General features: G+C 50.3%; 1 protein-coding gene across 1 annotated transcript in view; it reads right to left on the bottom strand.

The window, feature by feature from the left end:
* Prkcz (protein kinase C zeta) overlaps positions 1-18,377 on the bottom strand; it is a 111,758-nt gene that overhangs the window by 39,438 nt on the left and 53,943 nt on the right. The window contains exon 5 of the mRNA XM_032893433.1: positions 3,784-3,869. Within this exon, the coding sequence (XP_032749324.1) occupies positions 3,784-3,869 (86 nt within the window). The remainder of the gene's footprint in view (positions 1-3,783; positions 3,870-18,377) is intronic.

Genomic DNA, 18,377 nt, shown 5'->3' with positions numbered 1-18,377 from the left:
TCCAGTTCTAGAGGATCTGACGTCCTCTTCTGGCTTCTGCTGGTACTGCATGCACATGATGCACAGACACGCGTGCAGGCGAAACACCCTGACTCACACAATTAAAATATATATTTTTTAAAAAAGGTAACTTGCAAGGAGTCAAAAACAGCAACCATTGTGTTCTTTGATCTTTTTGCCTTTTTTTTTTTTTTTTTTTTTTTTTTTTTTTTTTTTCGGAGCTGGGGACGAACCCAGGGGAGCTCGCAGGCAAAGCGCTCTACCACTGAGCTAAATCCCCAACCCGTGTTCTTTGATCTTTTATTCCTTTAGGTTTTATTCGTTATACACATTTTTTCCCTAGCACTGGGGAGATGGCTTGGTGTATAAAGTGTTCACCTTAGAAATACAAAGACCAGAGTTTCCCAGTGATTTTCTATCACTTACGGGAGGGGGGAAAATCCTAGTAACTGAGGAGGCAGAGGCAGGCAGAACCCTGGGCTCAGAAGCTAGCTAGTTAGCCTAGCCTAGCTGTGAATTCCAGCCAGTGAGAATCTCTATCCCAATTAAAAAAGTAGACGGACGGCACCTGAGGAACAATATCCTACATACACACAAGCACGCACACGTGCACACACCTCACCCACCCTCCCACAAACGCACATGCCCGCCCGTATATACGCAGACAAATTTCCTATGTGGGGTCTGCAGTTAATTTGTTTAGACTCGAAAGAAAACCAAATTGCCTGTGTATCCCCACTCCCTGCTATTCCTGGGAGACCACATTACTTCTAGTCTTTGTAATGTTCTTGACCTCAATCTCTCTGCGACTTATGGGCAAGAAAGCTTGGATCTTCCATTTCCTTAACCAACATCTTGAGAATGATAGACAGAGAGTTCCTACCCCATTACTAGAAATGATAGGCCCAAGGTTCACAAGACAGGTCTCGTCCCCTCTGTGTCACACGGATGAAGGCCCCATCGCTCACAGATCCTCTTTTGGGGGTGGGAGGGGGATCTCTCAGAGGAATGTTTCTCTTCTGAAAGCCAATGTGAGCTTGGAGGGCAAACACATAGAACTGGTAGGGCTCACATCCACACGTTGGTCTCTGGTTAGCCAATGAAGAAGGGACTAGGGAGATGGCATAGTTGGCGGGTAAAGTGTTTGCCATACAGGCATGGAGAGCCAAGTCTGCCACCCAGCACCGGCATGAGAAAGCCAGGTGTGGTGGTACGTGATTATAATCCAAGCACTGGGGAAAGGAGACAGGAGGGCCCTTGGGGTTTGCTGGCTAGGCATTCTAGCTGAATCGTGAGTTCCAGGTTTACTGAGAGACCCTGTCTGGAAAATTAAAGTGGAGGGGGCTGGAGAGATGGCTCAGCAGTTAAGAGCACTGGCTGCTCTCCCAGAGGGCCTGAGTTCAATTCCCAGCAATCACGTGGTGGCTCACAACCATCTGTAATGGCATCAAATGCCCTCTTCTGGTGTGGCTGAAGATGGCTACAGTGTACTCACGTACGTAAAATAAATGAAAAAAAAAATCTTAAACAAACTAACTAAGGAGAACAGCAAAGGCAGACACTTGATGCCAGCTGTTGGCCTCCACCCAAACACGCATGCAGGTTGCACAGCCATCTGCACGACTGAGCATGGACGGTGAGAGCCTCTTGGTGATGCTGAGCCCTGGCCTGTGTGCTGCGTGGATGGCTGAGTGGATGGGCTTTATCTCAGCCACTTGTCATCCATTAAGGAGGGCAAGGAGTACAAATCGCATCGGTCCTCCTAGATTCATCTCCAGCGCCCTGAGAGGCGGGGTGTTGGGCTGTCCTGAGACTCCTGCTCTGGTCAGGGACAGGTTCTCAGGAGAGAGGGCACCTGGCTGCACAGATGGTCAGTTGCTTGTCTCACAGACAAACGTGGGGCCTGGCACTGGGTTCTCTGAGAACAGATGTCTCCATTTCTCCAAATTCTCGGCAGTTAGCTTCCACCCTGGCTCTCTGGTTGGCTTACTGTAAAATTCCATGAACGAGCCCTGCTAGGTGTCCTCGGGGCACCCCGTGATAGCGCTTGGCACCCCTTTAACCTCTGTCTTGATGATACTAGGCCTCCCCAAGCTGAGCTGCAGTCTGAAGTTCCTCTACTGTCCACTGTGGCTCTGCACCTGCCCCAGACCCCCGCCAATATCTCCCCAAGTAACCTTCTTTTAACAAACTATTCTCACAGTGAACAACAGTGTTCAGATGTTCCTGCTATGTGCAGGGCCTGGAGAGTATCAGGAGCGTCTTCATGGGATGGGAGAGAGCCTGGGTTTCAGTGTACCCTGACATTATTTGGGCTCTCCTGTGCCTGCTGTATCTTGGATTCCCAACATCCTCTCCGGGCTGGCTTTCGGGACACCATCTCCTCCAGGAAGTCTCTAGGCAGCACCTGGCCCACATCTCTCCTGAGCCCAATGCTGTCTACGGTTCTGCTTCTTGCTTCTTGGCCTTTCTGGCTAAGATCAAGTATACTCAGTCATCCAGGAGCCTTTCCTCCGGCCCTCTACCACTCTAGCCTCATCAGCTCCTGGGGTAGGGGTGACGGCAGCCCCAAGTGCCCAATGCATGATGGGAACCCAGTACACAGGTGCAAGAGGTGCAGCTCACACTCATACAATCACCCGGGTGTACAGAGAAAGCTGGTTAACATCCATGGCGGTTGGTCTCACCTAACCTAACGTGCATCGAGAAGAAACCAGAGTGTGACCTGTGGCTCAGGAACAAGACTGAGCAGCAAAGGAGGGTCGGTGGCTGCCTCGAAGGTGCAGTGGCCTCCACGTGGCTCTCGCACCATGACAACACTGACTCAACCCCTGTGATCCCTCTCCAACCCTCTTCCTAGCATTTGCATGTTTCAGATTGGGAAATCAGATGAGAGGGAACTCTTATATAAGGAGCAACAGGACTGGGGGCGGGCAGTGGGGGGCGCTCCACAGCTCAGCTGCCACAGCTTCTAACTGTTAGGCCTGTGGTCACTCAATGCTAAGCTGTCTTCCCAGCACGGGGACAGAGAGTGGAAAAGTACAAGGGTTAGCTGGGCCGTGGCGCTTGAGTATGATGGTTCCAGGCCATTCTATAGCAAAAGTAGGTGCCCGTGTGTTCACGGGGCCCATACCACTCTAAAGTGTGCTTGTTGGTTGGCCATGGAGGAGAATGGGCACTGCCCTTTGCTGTGAAAGGAGTCGCTGCAGAGCCACCGAGACACTGCACACCGGAGGACAAAGATGCACCAAGATGAAGAGACTTGGGGGGGCGGGAGGGGGGCGGGTAAGCCAAGTGTCACTCAGAGAGGACTGGCTGCTGGAGCGATGGGACAGGACAGTGGAGGCCTCTGGGACTGTACGGGTCCAAGGAGACCCTTGCAGCCCACAGGAAGCACCGCGTGTTCAAACGGTCAGGCGGGCTTCACTAGGTCACACCTGGCAGCATTGCGAGGTTCGTCCTCGGGGCCAGTGACGGTGAGCAGGGATTGTGTAATCAGGAAGAGGAAAGGGTAGCCGAGACACAGCCATACTTGCTATAGCCAGCGGCTGCCGTTACGGCAGTGGCTGGTGAAGAACTTCTTACGCTCAGAGTAGCCCCTGGCTTATCTCCACAGCCCTGCCGTACTGGTTAAGCTGGTAGCTCAGGACTTCCTTCCAGAGCATGCTGAAGGAAGTCCAGCCCTGCACAGCCCCGCAAGGATGCTCCCCGCCCCCTTCTCTTTACTCCTAGAAGCAATGGAAGTGACCCTGGTGAGGGAGCCATTGGAAAGGGGACACTCACCCTGTTAAAGCGCTTGGCTTGGAAGAGGTGGCCGTTGGCTCGGTATAGCTTCCTCCATCTTCTGGCTCCACGGCGGTAGATGGACTCTAGAAAGGACGGGGGAGAAACGTGTAAGGAAGAAGCACCAGTAATGCAGGACCCCGGGTACAGATGGGGACAGGCTGTTCCTGACTAGGTGGCTGGAGTGGTGGCTCTAGTCCTGGCTGAGGGATGTCAGAACTAAGTTGACCAGGCTTCCTGGGTACAGGCTCCCCTTCACCTCTCCTCACACGACTCTCATGACCTCACGGCTGGTGGCAGCTGGAGATGGCAGCTCAGGTGGGAGAGGCCCCAGACAGTAGTGGAGATACCCAGCATCCCGTAGTAACAGGCAGGGTTCAGCAGCAGCAGGATATCAGTTCCCTGGGTCTGGGCCACTCAGCTCCCAGACTGCGCACTCCCGGCGGCTTTCCTTCAACCTCTGAGCGGCTTCTGAAAACCAGGCCCCTTTTTCCATACAAGGTTCAAACGGACCATGATATTTACATATGACCATCCAAGGAGGGAAAGTGGACAGCTAGCGTTTCAGTGACTCACCCAGGCCTAAGATTTCCCCCTAGCCCAACAGACCTCGGGGCAGAGAAGGGTCCAACTCTCTTGAATATTTGCTCTGAGTCCACAGTTGCCCCAAGCATCACTCCGTGACGTGCGCCATTCGTGCTAGGACAACTCTTTTTAAAAGACGCCACCGAAGTTCCGACCAGAGCCACTTTCCATCCCACAACACCCAAATGCCATGAGGCTGGCATACAGAGACAAAACCTCCAGAGACACAAGATTCAATGGGAAGCTTTGTGCCTTTATAAAATCCTGTAGCAAGAGCGACTTTCAGGAGCCGAGGCAAAGCACAGAGACTATTCCTTAGCGGAAAGTGTAACGGAATGTTTTTAAAACAAGCAAATGGCCAGTTCTGACTGGAAACTACTGAAACCAGGTCACAGCAACTGCGAAGCATGCCTCTCTCTCTCTATTTAAAGGGGGGAGATTCCATGAGGAGCTGCAGGCCAAGGTTCCTCTGGGAGCTCGGGAAGAATGAAGCCCACACAGCCATGGGGCTCGCTGGACACACCCAAAGGCAGCTCCCTCACGGGTTCTGTTCGTAGCTCTGATGCTCCCAGAGTGCAGCTTCAGTGACACTTGAGGCCAAGCATTGCCCAGTGACCCCTCTAGGGTTCCAGCCTCAGATGAGACCAGGATAGAGGTGGTGCCAGCCTTGGCCCCCCTCCCACCTCAGTCATGTGGGACATCAGGCCCATGCAGGGTACAATCTAGTGGTGGGGCAAAACCAGAGTCTATCTGCTCTACCGTTCTGATGATCCCCCAGTGAGCCCATGATGACGGGGTATGGCCTGCTCCCCTGGTCCACCCACGTTTGGGAAACCTAGCCCAGGGAGCCAAGTCTTTGCTTCCAACAGTCACGGGCCTTGCTGTCCTTTATGGCTCCTACCGCATTACGGATCAGAAGGGAGAGGAAGAGTATGAATGAAGTGAGCGGGGGACAGAGGCAGAGGAGTAAACTTAGGGGACAGCATGAGGACAAACCAGGACTTGTGGGCTGGGTCCTTTCCCCCTGTATTTCCATTAAGGCCATGAAACTCAATCAGAGCGCTGAGAAACAATGAAGAGAGGTTTAATGCCTCCCTAGACTACAGGGAAGTGAAAGGAATCTAAGGAGCCCTAGCAGACATCAAGGCTGATGAGGAAGCCCTCAAGAGGATACATTTACCTGGAAATAGGACTCTGAAATAGCCCCAAGGTTTCCAACACAGAAGTGACAAATGACCAGAATTGCCCCGGTGCCTTGTCACCTATATCAAGAAAGCCTGGCCTTCATTGTTGTTGAGGGAGGACTCTATCCCCCAAGCACACACGCTGGACCCTGATTCCTAGTGAGGCTGTATTTGGACATGGGGCTGATAAGGTGATTAAGGAGAAAAGACTGTACGGGGTGGGATGGGTCAAGTTAGGGCTTCCTCAAGGGGAGAACAGCGCTAGCTCTCCAGAACCTAGACACCCGAAAAGGTGCTGCCTGAGCTCTGGAAGCAGACTGCCACGCGCTGGCTGCTGACCCTGGTCCTCTAGACTTACATCACGGGAAGGCAAGATGCTAGACCTGGGGTGCCTCATTATGGCGTCTGAATGGACTAAGACCCTCGTCTTCTGCCACACAGATATTGTGTGCCAAGTGAACATGAGTAGCAGAAAGACAAAGATCTAACGGAAGAGAGCGTGGGGAGGCTCTGGAGATGCTAAGAGCGGGAGGTGAGCAAATCTGGACATTGACAAGTACGGGTCCAAGCTGACAAGCCAACCCTCGTAGCCGGTGCTAAAGGATGCCTACAACCAACAAAAGAACGCACCCTGGGGCTGGGGGGACAGCTCAGTGGGGAAAGCGTTTGCTGCAGAAGTATGAGTGCTAGAGTTTGGATCCCTGGAACCCACCATGTTAACACCAGGCAGACACTTGAAATCCTAGCATGCGAGAGGCAGAGCCAGGGTCCCAAGGAAAGCTGGTTAGCTGGAAGTGGCAATTCATGTATATCATATGTGTGTGTGTGTGTGTGTGTGTGTGTGTGTGTGTGTGTGTGTGTTCATTATAAATACAAACATGTACATTATAAGTGTATATACTCCCACATACACATGTACCTCTATATATGTGAGTGTGTATAAACACACACACACAACCATGCCACATCCCCATCTAGGGGGCACCCCATGCAACATGTGTAAGCCACTACCTAAAGACTATACATGGACTCTCAAATGAATATCCTAGTAAGAGCATAGTGGAAGGGAAGCCCTCCACATATGTGAACCCCAGTGAACTAGTGTCGGGGGGCAGGGCGGCAATGGGGGGAGGTGGGACACACACACACACGAAACGGGAAAGGAATAACACTCAAAAATGTATAAGAAATCCTGCAGTTAATAAAAAAAAAAAAAAAAAAGAAACTAAAGAGAAAACATGGAAGAATAGGCATTTCCCAGAAGACGGCAAATGAGATAGGTAGGCCCAACCAGTGAAAATAGGAAACTTAGTCAGCTCACAAAAGGTTTTCTGGATGTTTGAGGGATTAGCCAATGTAATTTCACACAATCTGCCATTGAAGGAGGGTGCTAGGACCACTGTCTCTCATGTTTCTGGGAAGGCCTAAGCTGGCACAAAAGCAGGTCTGTGGAGAGGAACACTTGCTCCTGGGCTGTGAACATTCCATCACTCCTCCATCCCAGCCTGCAGAGAGTTCCCACAGTGGTTCCTGAGCATCTGAGAGTGCTTCAAGCCAGTCAAAAGAGGGTGCACATCTGTAATCCCAGCACTCAGGGGGCTGAGGCCAGAGAATGAAAAGTCAAGGGCTAGCCTGGGCTACAAAGGGAGCCGATCTCAAAAAAAAAAAAACAAAACAAAAACAAAAAAACCCCGAACATTTTTTTAAAAATGCTTTTTAAATTATTTACTGTTTGTGTGCTTGTGCACATGTTGTGGGCGTATGTGTAGAGGTCAGAGGACAACCTGCGGCAGCTGGTTCTGTGCCTCCACCTGGGTGGCTTCTGGGAATTGAACTCTGGTTGTCAGGCTTGGCAGCAAGCACCTTTACTTTCTTAGCCAACCCGCTGGCCCACATCCCACTTACTTATTTTTTTAAGATATATTTATTTATTTGGTACATGTATGTATGTATGTATGTCGGGGCACGCCACGGCACACGCGTGAGCCAGAGGACAACTTGAAGGAGCTGGTTCTCTTTTTTCACCCCGTGGAATCTGGGCATCAAGTCATTAGGCTTGGCGGCAAGCACCTTCACCTGCTGAGTCATCCCAATGACCCAGTTTCACTTTTTTTCTATTTGATGTGCACGTATGTGTGCCTGAGTGGACATGCACACACACGGGGGCCCATGGAAACTATAAGAAAGCATTGGATCCCCTGGAACTGGAGTTACAGATGGCAGTTAGCTGGGAACCAAACCTGGGGCTCTGCAGAGCAGTGAGGACTCTTAACTGCCGAGTCATCTCCCTCCCCCTCCATCTCTCCTCACTTCTGCTATGGTCTGGGCTCAACCAGCAAAGCTACAGCTGATGATGGTTTAGGAGGTGATTAGGATCAGACGAAGTTAGTTCTAAGTGGGACTCTCCACACTAGGGCATCCGTGGCTTCACAAAGGATAAAGATACAAACTAGCAAGCTGTGTAACACAGCACCAGGCCCTCACCAGAGACTGACCCGGCTTTCTGTTTTGAAATAAAAACCTGCTTTCTGCCCATCTCCGGCATTCTGGGTTGCACTGCAGAATGGATCGGGACTTGCTGTGAATGGTAATTGTGGAGGCCAGTCTACTTCAGATTGCTCAGGATTCTGCCAGGGTGGGTAGGTTCTGGGGAAGCCACAGACACTTACAGTGTTGTCCTCTCCACCTCGGAAGGAAAAGCTGAAATTGTGGGAGGAGAGAATGGAGAAATGGGCATTAAAGTGGTATGCAGTCCAGTGAGAGGCCAGGACTGCCTTCTGAGGAAATGGGCCAATGCATATGGCTGTGTACCCAGCCCTGTCCTGCTCAGCAAGAGTGAAGTGTGTCTTTATTTGAGAATTTTATTTAAAGAGAATTGCAAATGAATTTCAACCCAACAAGAGGTAGACCTCTAGAGTTCATGTGTCAAGTCTACTAGATCTAAGGTTCTGGATGTTGTTAGGGATGAGGTTAACCGTTAAATATGACCCTTCTTAACATGGATGGGCTTCATTTAGTCAGTCAACGCAATGAAAAGACTGAAGTCCATCCTTTGGTGGATGTGGGCTTTGTGCTTGACCTGAAGCCTACCCTGATGACTTTGGACTTCCTAAGCCTCCATATTCCTGTGGGCCAGTTCTGTCCACTGGAGTGTCTCTGGAAGACCCTGACTTACACAGGGTTCTCTGGGAGAACTTCGCACTTCAGTGTTCCACAGGAAAGTAATTCACACTGTGGCTGTGGGTACCCTGGGTAAATCAGGGGAGCCCCAGGGTGTCTTGATTCACGCCCGAGGAAGACAATGACCAGATGAGCAAAAAGGAATCGCAGAAACAGCCAGCGGATCCTTCATGTCAAAAATGGACACTCTGAAACCTTTTACCATATTTTAACTTTTAAAAAATAAATCTATTTTATGGTGTATGTGTTTTGCATGCACCCCCACACACATAAATATGTGTTTATATAAATACACACATATACATATGTGTATACATAAGCATGCAGACTATGCACATGTTTGATGTCCGCTGAGGCCAGAAGGACTCAATTTCCCTGGAGCTGGAGTTATGACAGCTGTGAGCCAACATGTGGGTGCTAGAAGCCGAACCAGGTCCTCTGTAAGATCAGTAAGTACTTTCAACTGCTGAGGTCATCTGTCCAGGTCCTGGTCTACTTTAAGGGGCCAGAAAGGCAGTGGGACAGTTAGTGACTATAAGAGTTTGAACAGGGATGGTCCTTATAGGCTCATATATTTGAATGCTTAGTCATCAGGGAATGGAACTATTTGAACAGGTTAGGGGTGTGGCCTTGTTTAGATAGGTGTGGCCTAGAGGAAGCACCTCATTGGTTTCAAAGTCCAAGCCAATTCCAGCCTCTCTCTCTTCCCGCTGTCTACGGGTTCAGATGTAGAACTCTCAGCTCCTTCTCCAGCCCTGTCTGTCTGCCTCCGCCACCATGCTTCCTGCCACGATAATAACTAGCTAAAACCTCTGAAACTGTAAGCAAGCTTCAATTAAATGCCTTCCTTCTTAAGTATGCACTGTCATGGTCACGGTGTCTCTTCACTGTGTTGCTCTCTCATCCACGCCAACCAAGGGTGGCTGGGCTCCTCCACCGTCACCCCATTTAGCACATTACCTTCGTCACAATCAGAGACTCGAAAAAGGAAGCTTTGTACAGTACAGTACCTATTGTTCAAATTTCCTTAATCTCTCCAATGTCCGTCCACGACTCCCACACAGTATATGGACTGCCACCTCCTTGGGGCTGGGACTATGGTTTTACTTTTAATAACCTTGCTGGTCTTAGGGATGCAGGACAGAGACATAAGGTGCATTCCCCAGTGGTTAACTACCTACGGTTTCTTGTGGGAGGGGAGGCAGGGCTGTGACAACCTTGGCTTTTAGAAACCCAAGTTGCCAACAAAGGCTGCGGCTGCAAAAACCCAAACTTTCAAACTGTACAGATTTGCCACAAGGTTCCCCAGAAGCAGCGCGGCCCCGTCCGAAGCCACGCAGAGCTCCCTTGGGTTTTCTGGGCCCGTGGGCTGTGATCTTGGAGGCCTGGGGGAATCCAGCTACCTCTGCCATATGTGAGCCAGTTGTGCTTTCAGATTTTGGTTTTGCCTGGAAAATGGAAACTCCACTCTTGACCTCAGTGGCGGTCACCATTATGGCTCCAGAAGGATATGGGTAAGTCTAGCTTACTGAAGACAAGAGGGAAGGATGCTGTGTACCTACTACCCCGGCATATCCATCTACTCCGGCCTCCAGCAGACGATGGGGTAAGCCCAGGCTATAAGGAAGGGCTGGGGTGGGGTGGGGACAGAGCCTGCTGGGGCTGTGGGAAGCTCCATGCACACAGTCTAAGAGCTATCCATGGTGGTCTGGCACGTGTGTCTTGAATGCAGGTGTTAAGGCGAAACTTTGGCTGCGGAAGAAGCCTGAACTCTGGGTGACAGCTGTTAGCGTCGTATGCCCACTGGGGACGCAGCCGCCATCCCCCTGGGTGCTGGCTGGCACATGGTGAACAGCAAGTCCTGGAGAGTGTGTGGGCTACCCTTCTTTTCTTGCAGCCTTAAAACTCTGACAACCTCCAGGAGCTCTATGCTTGTCTTTGAATTCTATAATTAGGCTGGTCACAGGAATCTTAACGAGCTCTGTTTCCATGGTAACCTAGCATCTTAAGCACTGACAAGGTGGAAAAAAAAAAACCCACATTTTTTTTTTTTTCTTTTTTAAAGCTCTGATCAACTGACTTCGCACAAACCCTCCTCTTCTGGGCTTGGGGATAAGCAGGTGGGCTGAACTCCAGCGGCGGATCAGAGTAAAGCTGGAGGGTTCCCGACTCGTGGGATGTATCACGTACTGTGTAACGTTCCAAAGGGCAACACCCATGTGCTAGCGATTAAGTCTCCCAGAGAGCCCAGTGGTGGTATCCCCAGGCCAGTGGTCAGCAAAGGCAAGAAGTCAGTTAGGTTCTGGTGGACCAGAGAGGGTCCACAGAACATGGGGACGAATGCTCTGGAGTACAGGCCCCTTACCCTCCAGGTTAGAACGGACACTGGGATTTCTAAGCCTCAGGGTCACGATGATGATTTTGCCAGGATTCTGTCTTTCTCCATCGTACGCATACACACACACACACACACACACACACACACACACACACACACACACACACACACACCAGCTTATCCCAGAATTTCAAATGTCCAGTTATGGCAGGATTGTGCCGAGATTCTTCCACGACCACATGGGTGCTTCATTCGGGCTTAAGACTGTAACACAGGCACCATCCCAGGAGTAGAGGGAGGGGCAGCGGTGAGGGTGTAAATAGCCCTTTCAGAGGTGGGCAGGTCGGGGTAGGGCGCCGCCAGCCTTCAGAGTGTACACTCACCTACTCCCCTTAGGGACTTTCCCATCCCATCTCAAACTTCCTGCTTCTTACTTCCCAGTAGAAAGTAAGGTTTACACAAGTCGTGCTTTCAAAGGTAACCGAAGAAGTACGCCGAAATCACAGAAACAGGCCTGGGGTAGAGGTACGGGAACTGCCACCGTGGGAAGCTACGGTTGCGTGGGAGACGGGCTTGTGTGTGAGCAGGGGGAGCAGCCACGGCCCCCACTCGGGTTTTCCACCCATTCAGCTGCTCCGTTGTTCTGTGCCCAGGGCGTGTCCCTCTGTGACCACAACGCACTGGAGGGTGTAGAAAAACGTGCAGCAAAGAGACAGCCAAACGTCTGAGCCGCCCAGAGGAGCTGCCCCAGTCCCCTCATCTGCAGGGAACATCCATGGTGCACCAGAGGTGGGTGAGAAACTCACTAACTGCAGCTGCTCAGAGGAAGATGGGAAACACAGACACATGTGGGGGTGTGGTGGGAAAACTGGCAATGAGACAGTGTCCCCAGTGTGATGCATGAGCTTCAGTGGGGACTAACCCCGGTCACTAGGACCACTAGGACCGGAAAGGGACCCAGGTACTGGTATGAGGAGGAAGATAAGCCTTGAAGCCAGGCATGGTGGCTCACACCCTTGGCCCTGACACTTCACTGACTGAGACAGGAGGGCTGTTGTGAGTCCAAGGTCAGCCTCGCCTGCTTAGCAAGACTTCATCTAAAACAAACCAAAACAGACAGAGAGAGGGTAACAGAAACAGCGGGTGGTTATGCACGGAAGACACGCTATGCACATGTTTGGAACTGTTGTAATGAAGCCCGTTACTATGCACGATTGATATGTGCTGAGGAAAACATTTAAAAAGCTAAGAAGCAAACTGAACCGGGGCTGGTGGGTTCCTTTTGGAGTCAGCCTTCCAGCTTTGAATTCCTTTCTGGGCAGAACAGAGGAACGAGGCCCCCTTCCTGGGAATGTACACTTACTGCCTATTCCGTGGGCACAGATCCTGGCAGTCCCGCCCACTCCAGCTTTGAGATTGTTCATCCATCACCTACACTAAATCAAGAGAAATGTATTCTAGTGATGTCCGTGGCCAGCACGGGTCCAGCCATGTGACCAAGGACAGAGAGAGAGAGAGAGACTGGCTGACTAGATGTGATGGGTCACCCTGGATGCTCACACACTGAGTGGGACCAAAAGGAGGCAGGGTGAGTCTGGGTCATGGAGAACCACAACAACCGCCTGTCAGTGTCATCTGTATCTATCCGCCATGGCATCAAAACTGCATCAGAACCCTCACTCTGGGACGGAATGGCCACGTCACGGGTGAAAAGCTGTGAGGTACTTTGTCTCACAGGGGAAAGGACAAGGGACTTAAGAGTTTGTTTCTCAGGTGCCTCCTGAGCACCTGCAGGACCCATGACCTAAGACAAACCAGGCACTGAGGTCTCTGGGTCTCAGGAGGGCAGGAAGATACCAGATGCCTTCCCCAGCAGCAAGACGTTGCAGACAGGCTCTGGGGGGGGGGGGTACTGTAGCGAAGCCTACAGGAAGCGGTGCTGCCATCTGGGGGAGCGGTGAAATAAATCCCAGACTAGGAAAGAGGAAGAATCACATTGGTGTGAGGCAGGGGCAGCCCCTTCCGGAGGGAAAACTGTCCACGTGGACGGCAGTGCCGTGGCTGGATCTCGGGGGCCCTCTGCTGGATGGTCACGTCTTGACTGGGTCTTGACCAGGTTTCTGGAGGTGTCTGGCCAAACCTCACGGAAAGCCTCTGCCCACGCCTGAGCCTCTCACAAGGGACAGACAGGATCAGAAGGCAGGCAGTCAGAGGAGTACTAAGGGATTGGGTCTCATAATGGAAAACTGTGTGGGGATCTGTAGGGACCTGTCAGCTTGCTACGTAACAGTGGCCACGCAGATCCTGGGGATGCAGAAACTAGATGCTGCCCCTTGAACCACCATGGACAGACAGGGGTGTGGAAGAGGGGCTGCTTCTGGGTCCCAGGAGACCTGGTACGAGTGTTCTTTCCTGACCTGTAAACATTAAAAAGAATGACCTGACTCTGAGAGATCTTGAAAAAGTTCAGCACATGACAGTCATCACGCTTTACTGCACTGGTTGACGCAAAGAAGCCAGTGCACTATGATAACAAACTGAGAGGGCCAGCTGGAGGTTGACCAGTAGGTTTTTTTGTTTGTTTGTTTGTTTGTTTGTTTTTTTGTTGTTTTTTTTTTTTTAATAGAAAAGCGTTAACTTCCAAGTAGTTCTGGCCATGAGCTTGTGCTGAGTGTGGTTCCTGTCAAGGAGAAAACGCACACACAGCAAGCGGATCACCGCCCACCTCCCCCAGGGTCAACGGACTGGATCAAATCCTTAGATCTGAGGGTCAAGGCTAGAGCTCAGGAACTCAATGAAGCCAGCAGAGGACGGAACGCAGGGCACAGAGGTGAGCAAACATGTTGGCACTGCTACTAGAGAGAGCTCAAGGGGAGGCACACTGCGAATGTGACTCGCTGTTGAGAGCAGCAGACAGGAACCATGTGGTTTCTACCAGTCTAAGCCTCCAACCGAGGCTGAGTGACGAAAGCTGGAAAAACCAAAGCCACACTGGAGGAAAGGGACCGTGGAGGCAGGCTGGGCCTTTCTGATTCTTTAAGGCCTATATGGAAACCAGGGGCTGGGGGCGAGGTGAGGGGGGCTCAGTTCTCGGATGTCTGACTGGAGACAAGAACTGCATTTCAGGTCCTGAGACAAGAGATGGACGTAGAGATCTGTGTCTACCATGTGGGTACCACGGAAGGCCAAGGGCTGGCACTTTCTTCCACAACAGACATTCTTCCTCAGATAGTTCCAGAGGCTATCTGGAGCTGGGCTGAGTTCAGGTGAGGCCTCTCCCTGGCAGGCAACTATGTCCCTATGTCCTTCCTGGTGAGGAGTCAGATGAGAGCAGCCTCTCAAAGTCTCTTTTGTAGCAATGCCAACCTCCTTGAGGAGCCACCAGCATGACCCAAATCACCTCCAGAGGACTGCGATGAAGCATGGCTTCTGAATATGAACGAGGGGGCCCACAAACCTTCAGCCCATAGGATCTCACGCCAAGACTCCCCAAACTCACGTCCTTGAATGCAAGGCACATTTGCTCCATCCTGACAGCGCCCCGACCTCTAAGGTTAGTTTTCCTTCACTCCTTCCCAGGGCTGACGGGATGGAAGGACACAGGAATTCTGAACAGGAGCTAGAGGAAAAGAGAAAGTGCCTGCCAGGGCACAGTGATGTCCGCAGGGGGCTCCCATTCTCAGCAAATGTTGCTCTTCAAGAGGAAAAGCAGGGCACTTGTCCACCATGATACAGCCTTGTCCCAGTAAACCCTTCAGATACTGAAGATGCTGTGGGTTGAAATATGTTTGTCACACCTGACTCAGCGAACTCAGGTGGGGATCCAAAGCTGCATAACAGGAGCCTAAACGGGGCTGGAAACACAGTTCCTTCCTACGGGAGGGAAACTCACGCTGCACAAACAAAGCCCAGATAACTACTTGTCGGCAAATCTGTGGTTTAAAAAAAAATATTACTAACAAGAATATTTCAGGCGGTGGGGAAACTGTCATAGCCGGGCGGAGTGAGACCGCACACTGGGGGGGGGCTGTGGAGGTGCATGGGTGAGGTCCACGGGAGGGTATGGGATGATTTTGTGAAAATACTGTGGTGTCTCGTACATGGGACCTGAGTGCCTGCAGATCTGGATGCCCAGGTGGCAGGAGCTAGAGAAAAATCCCCAAAATAGACTATATAGACAGTAGGTGGTGGGGAGCTAGAGAAAATCCCCCAAAATAGACTATGCAGACAGTAAGTTCCGCTTTAGCACCGCACGCATAGCAACCTCAATGGCTGTTCTTTTATAGGGCAAATGAGGCTTCAGGTAAGTGGGCTTTATATATTTAAGGATATATCACACTCCCTAGCTTACGATGGGCCGGCTTAGAACTTTTTGACTTTACGGTGCGAGATCAATACAAATTCAGCAGGAAATCTGGTTTGGACTTAGCATGTTCCCCTGGCTAATGGGGGATTCTTGACATGGCAGAGAGCAAAAGTTTCCAGTCTACCTGAGCTCATGGGGTGAACCAATGGAGAAGCTCCGTGGGTCAGCGGTGCCAAATGAATTTCAACTTACAGTAATTTCCGTTTCCGATGGGTTTATGGGACAAGTCTGTCCGAGTGGAGGGACATGTGCGCTACTTCTCGTCTTGAAGACTGACACTTCAGGAGGTTGAGAGCATTCAACAAAGGCAAGACGTGGTGGGCTGCAGAGATGGCCCAGCGGTTAAGAGCACTGACTGCTCTTCCAGAGGTCCTGAGTTCAAATCCCAGCAACCACATAGTGGCTCACAACCATTTGCAATCTGATGCCCTCTTCTGGTGTTTGAAGACAGCAACAGTGTACTCATATATAATAAAAAAATAGATCTTAAAAAAAAAAAAAAAAAAGCAAGACATGGAGCCCAAGTATGTAGAGCCTGTGTGGAACCCCAGAACCCCAGTTCTTAAGAGGCTAAAAGAGGAGGAATCAGAGTATCCAGGCCAGTGCGAGATACAGAATGAGATTTTTGCCTCAAAACTTAAAGATTAAAAAAAGGGGGGGCTGGTGATAAAGCTGTGATGCGCACAGCCCTTGCCTAGCCCTGGGTTTGCTGTCAGGCGCTGGGGGCTGTAGGGGATGGCAGTGCAGTGCCCTAAATCATTATACTGCTAACATTAGCACAAAACACCCAAGGAAAGAAACAACAAAAACCATAGAGAGAAGCAAAATACTTAATTAAACCTGGAGATGCTCAACACATCCTTCTCAACCACTGAGACAGACAGACAGACAGACACACACACACGCACACGCGCACGCACGCACGGACGCACGCGCGCGCAAAAACAAAACAAAACAAAAACAAAAACAGAAACAGAAGAATGACAGTCACATGGCTGGAGACCAAATAATAAACCGTTTTTGGTTCTTGAAATAACATCTTATTGAATTGGTTAGGCTCGTCTCTAACTTTTGGCAACCGTTCTGCCACCGGTGCCTGGCTGCTGGGGTGACAGTTCACCTCACTGAACCAAGACACCGTAGTCCTCTACATTCTCCTGATACTGGGAATTGAACCTAGGGCCTAGCACTTGCTAGGCAAGTGTGCTACTACCTAGCAATATCCCAGCTCAATAAACAACCTAGGTGGGCTGTGGTGGTTTGGAAGAGAATAGCCCCTATGGGTTCATGTTTGGACACCTGGACCCCAGTTGATGGAACTGCTTGGGAGGGATTAGGAGGCGTGGCCTTGTTGGAGGTATGACATTTCAAAGACTATCGATGTTCCAGCTGTTCTTTCTGCCTCCTATTTTTGAATCAAGGTGTGAGCTCTCAGCTGTTCCTGCCACTATGGTTTTGTTCCACCAACATGGACGCTGAGCCTCTGAAACTGTAAGCCCAATGAATGCTTTCTACTTATAAGTGGCCTTGGTCATAGTGTTTTATCATGACAATAACTAAGACACAGGGTCTGTTGGATCGTGCAATGGAAAGCTGGGGCAGGAGGATCACATGCCAGTCTGAGCAACACTCGTCTCAAAAGCACAAAGCAACAGACCCCTCCAATCTGGGTCTAAGAAGAGGGCAAAAGAAGCTAAAATATCTCCAACCACAGGACGATGGCTGTTTCAAACTCGGGGGCATGGCTAAAGCACACTTAGAGGAAAAACTATCAGGCTGGAAGGTGAACAGTAGAAATGAGGGGATGACTAAAAAAATACTTTATGCATCAGTCTCCAAAGACAGAAAACTGCAAATGGGCTGAGTGTGGTGGTGTGTACCTGCGATCCCAGAATGTGGGAGGCTGAGGCAGGAGGATCGCGCACTGGAGGTCAGTGTGTTTAAGGAAAACAATCAAAGAACGGCGATTTAAACCCAAAGAACATTGAAGAAGGAAATGATAAAGAATGAGTAGAAACCCAAATGCATATAAGAAAATCGGAAAACAAAACCAAAAATCTGTCCATTTGAGAAGATAGCCGGGCTTGATAAATGTCTATCAAGAGGGCTAAGAGAGAGCACTAAAGGCAGGAATCAGACACTGCAGTTTCTGCAGACACCACATATGTGTGTATACATATATGTGTGTGTGTATGTATGTATGTGTATGTGTATATATATGTGTATATACATACATACATACACACACACACACACACACACACACACACACATATATATATATATACATATGTGTGTGTGAGCTCAACCCTCAGTGTACTGGCTGGTTTTGTGTGTCAGCTTGGCACAAGCTGGACTTATCACAGAGAAAGAAGTCTCCCTTGAGGAAAGGTCTCCATGAGATTCATCTGTAAAGCATTTTCTCAATTAGGGATCAAGGGTGGGAGGGCCCAGCCCATTGTAGGTGGTGCCATTCCTGGGCTGGAAGTCCTGGGTTCTATAAGAGAGCAAGCTGAGCAAGCCATGGGAAGCAAGCCAGTAAGTGACATCCCTCCATGGCCTCTGCATCAACTTCTGCCTCCAGGTTCCTGCCCTGTGTGAGTTCTTGTCCTGACTTCCTTTGGTGATGAACAGCATTGTGGAAGTGTAAGATGAATAAACCCTTTGCTCCCCAACTTTTCTTGACTATGATGTTTGTGCAGGAATAGAAACCCTGACTAAGACAACTTTTCATAAGCGTAATTACAAAGACGCCAAACACCGCATTAGCAAATTGAATCTACTGAAGTATGAGATGGGTGATGTACACTAAAGGAGTCCTGTCAGACAGCATTAGAAACGGCTGATATAATTCGCTGCATCAGCAGGACAAAAGAGGAGACGTCTATCATGTCAGGAGGAGAATGGAAGCAGCCTGGTGGCACAGCATCGCTTGTGACAA

The sequence above is a fragment of the Rattus rattus genome, chromosome 1 (genome assembly GCF_011064425.1).
Source record: "Rattus rattus isolate New Zealand chromosome 1, Rrattus_CSIRO_v1, whole genome shotgun sequence".
Classification (NCBI taxonomy): domain Eukaryota; kingdom Metazoa; phylum Chordata; class Mammalia; order Rodentia; family Muridae; genus Rattus; species Rattus rattus.
This window is presented reverse-complemented; position numbering and strand designations above follow the sequence as displayed.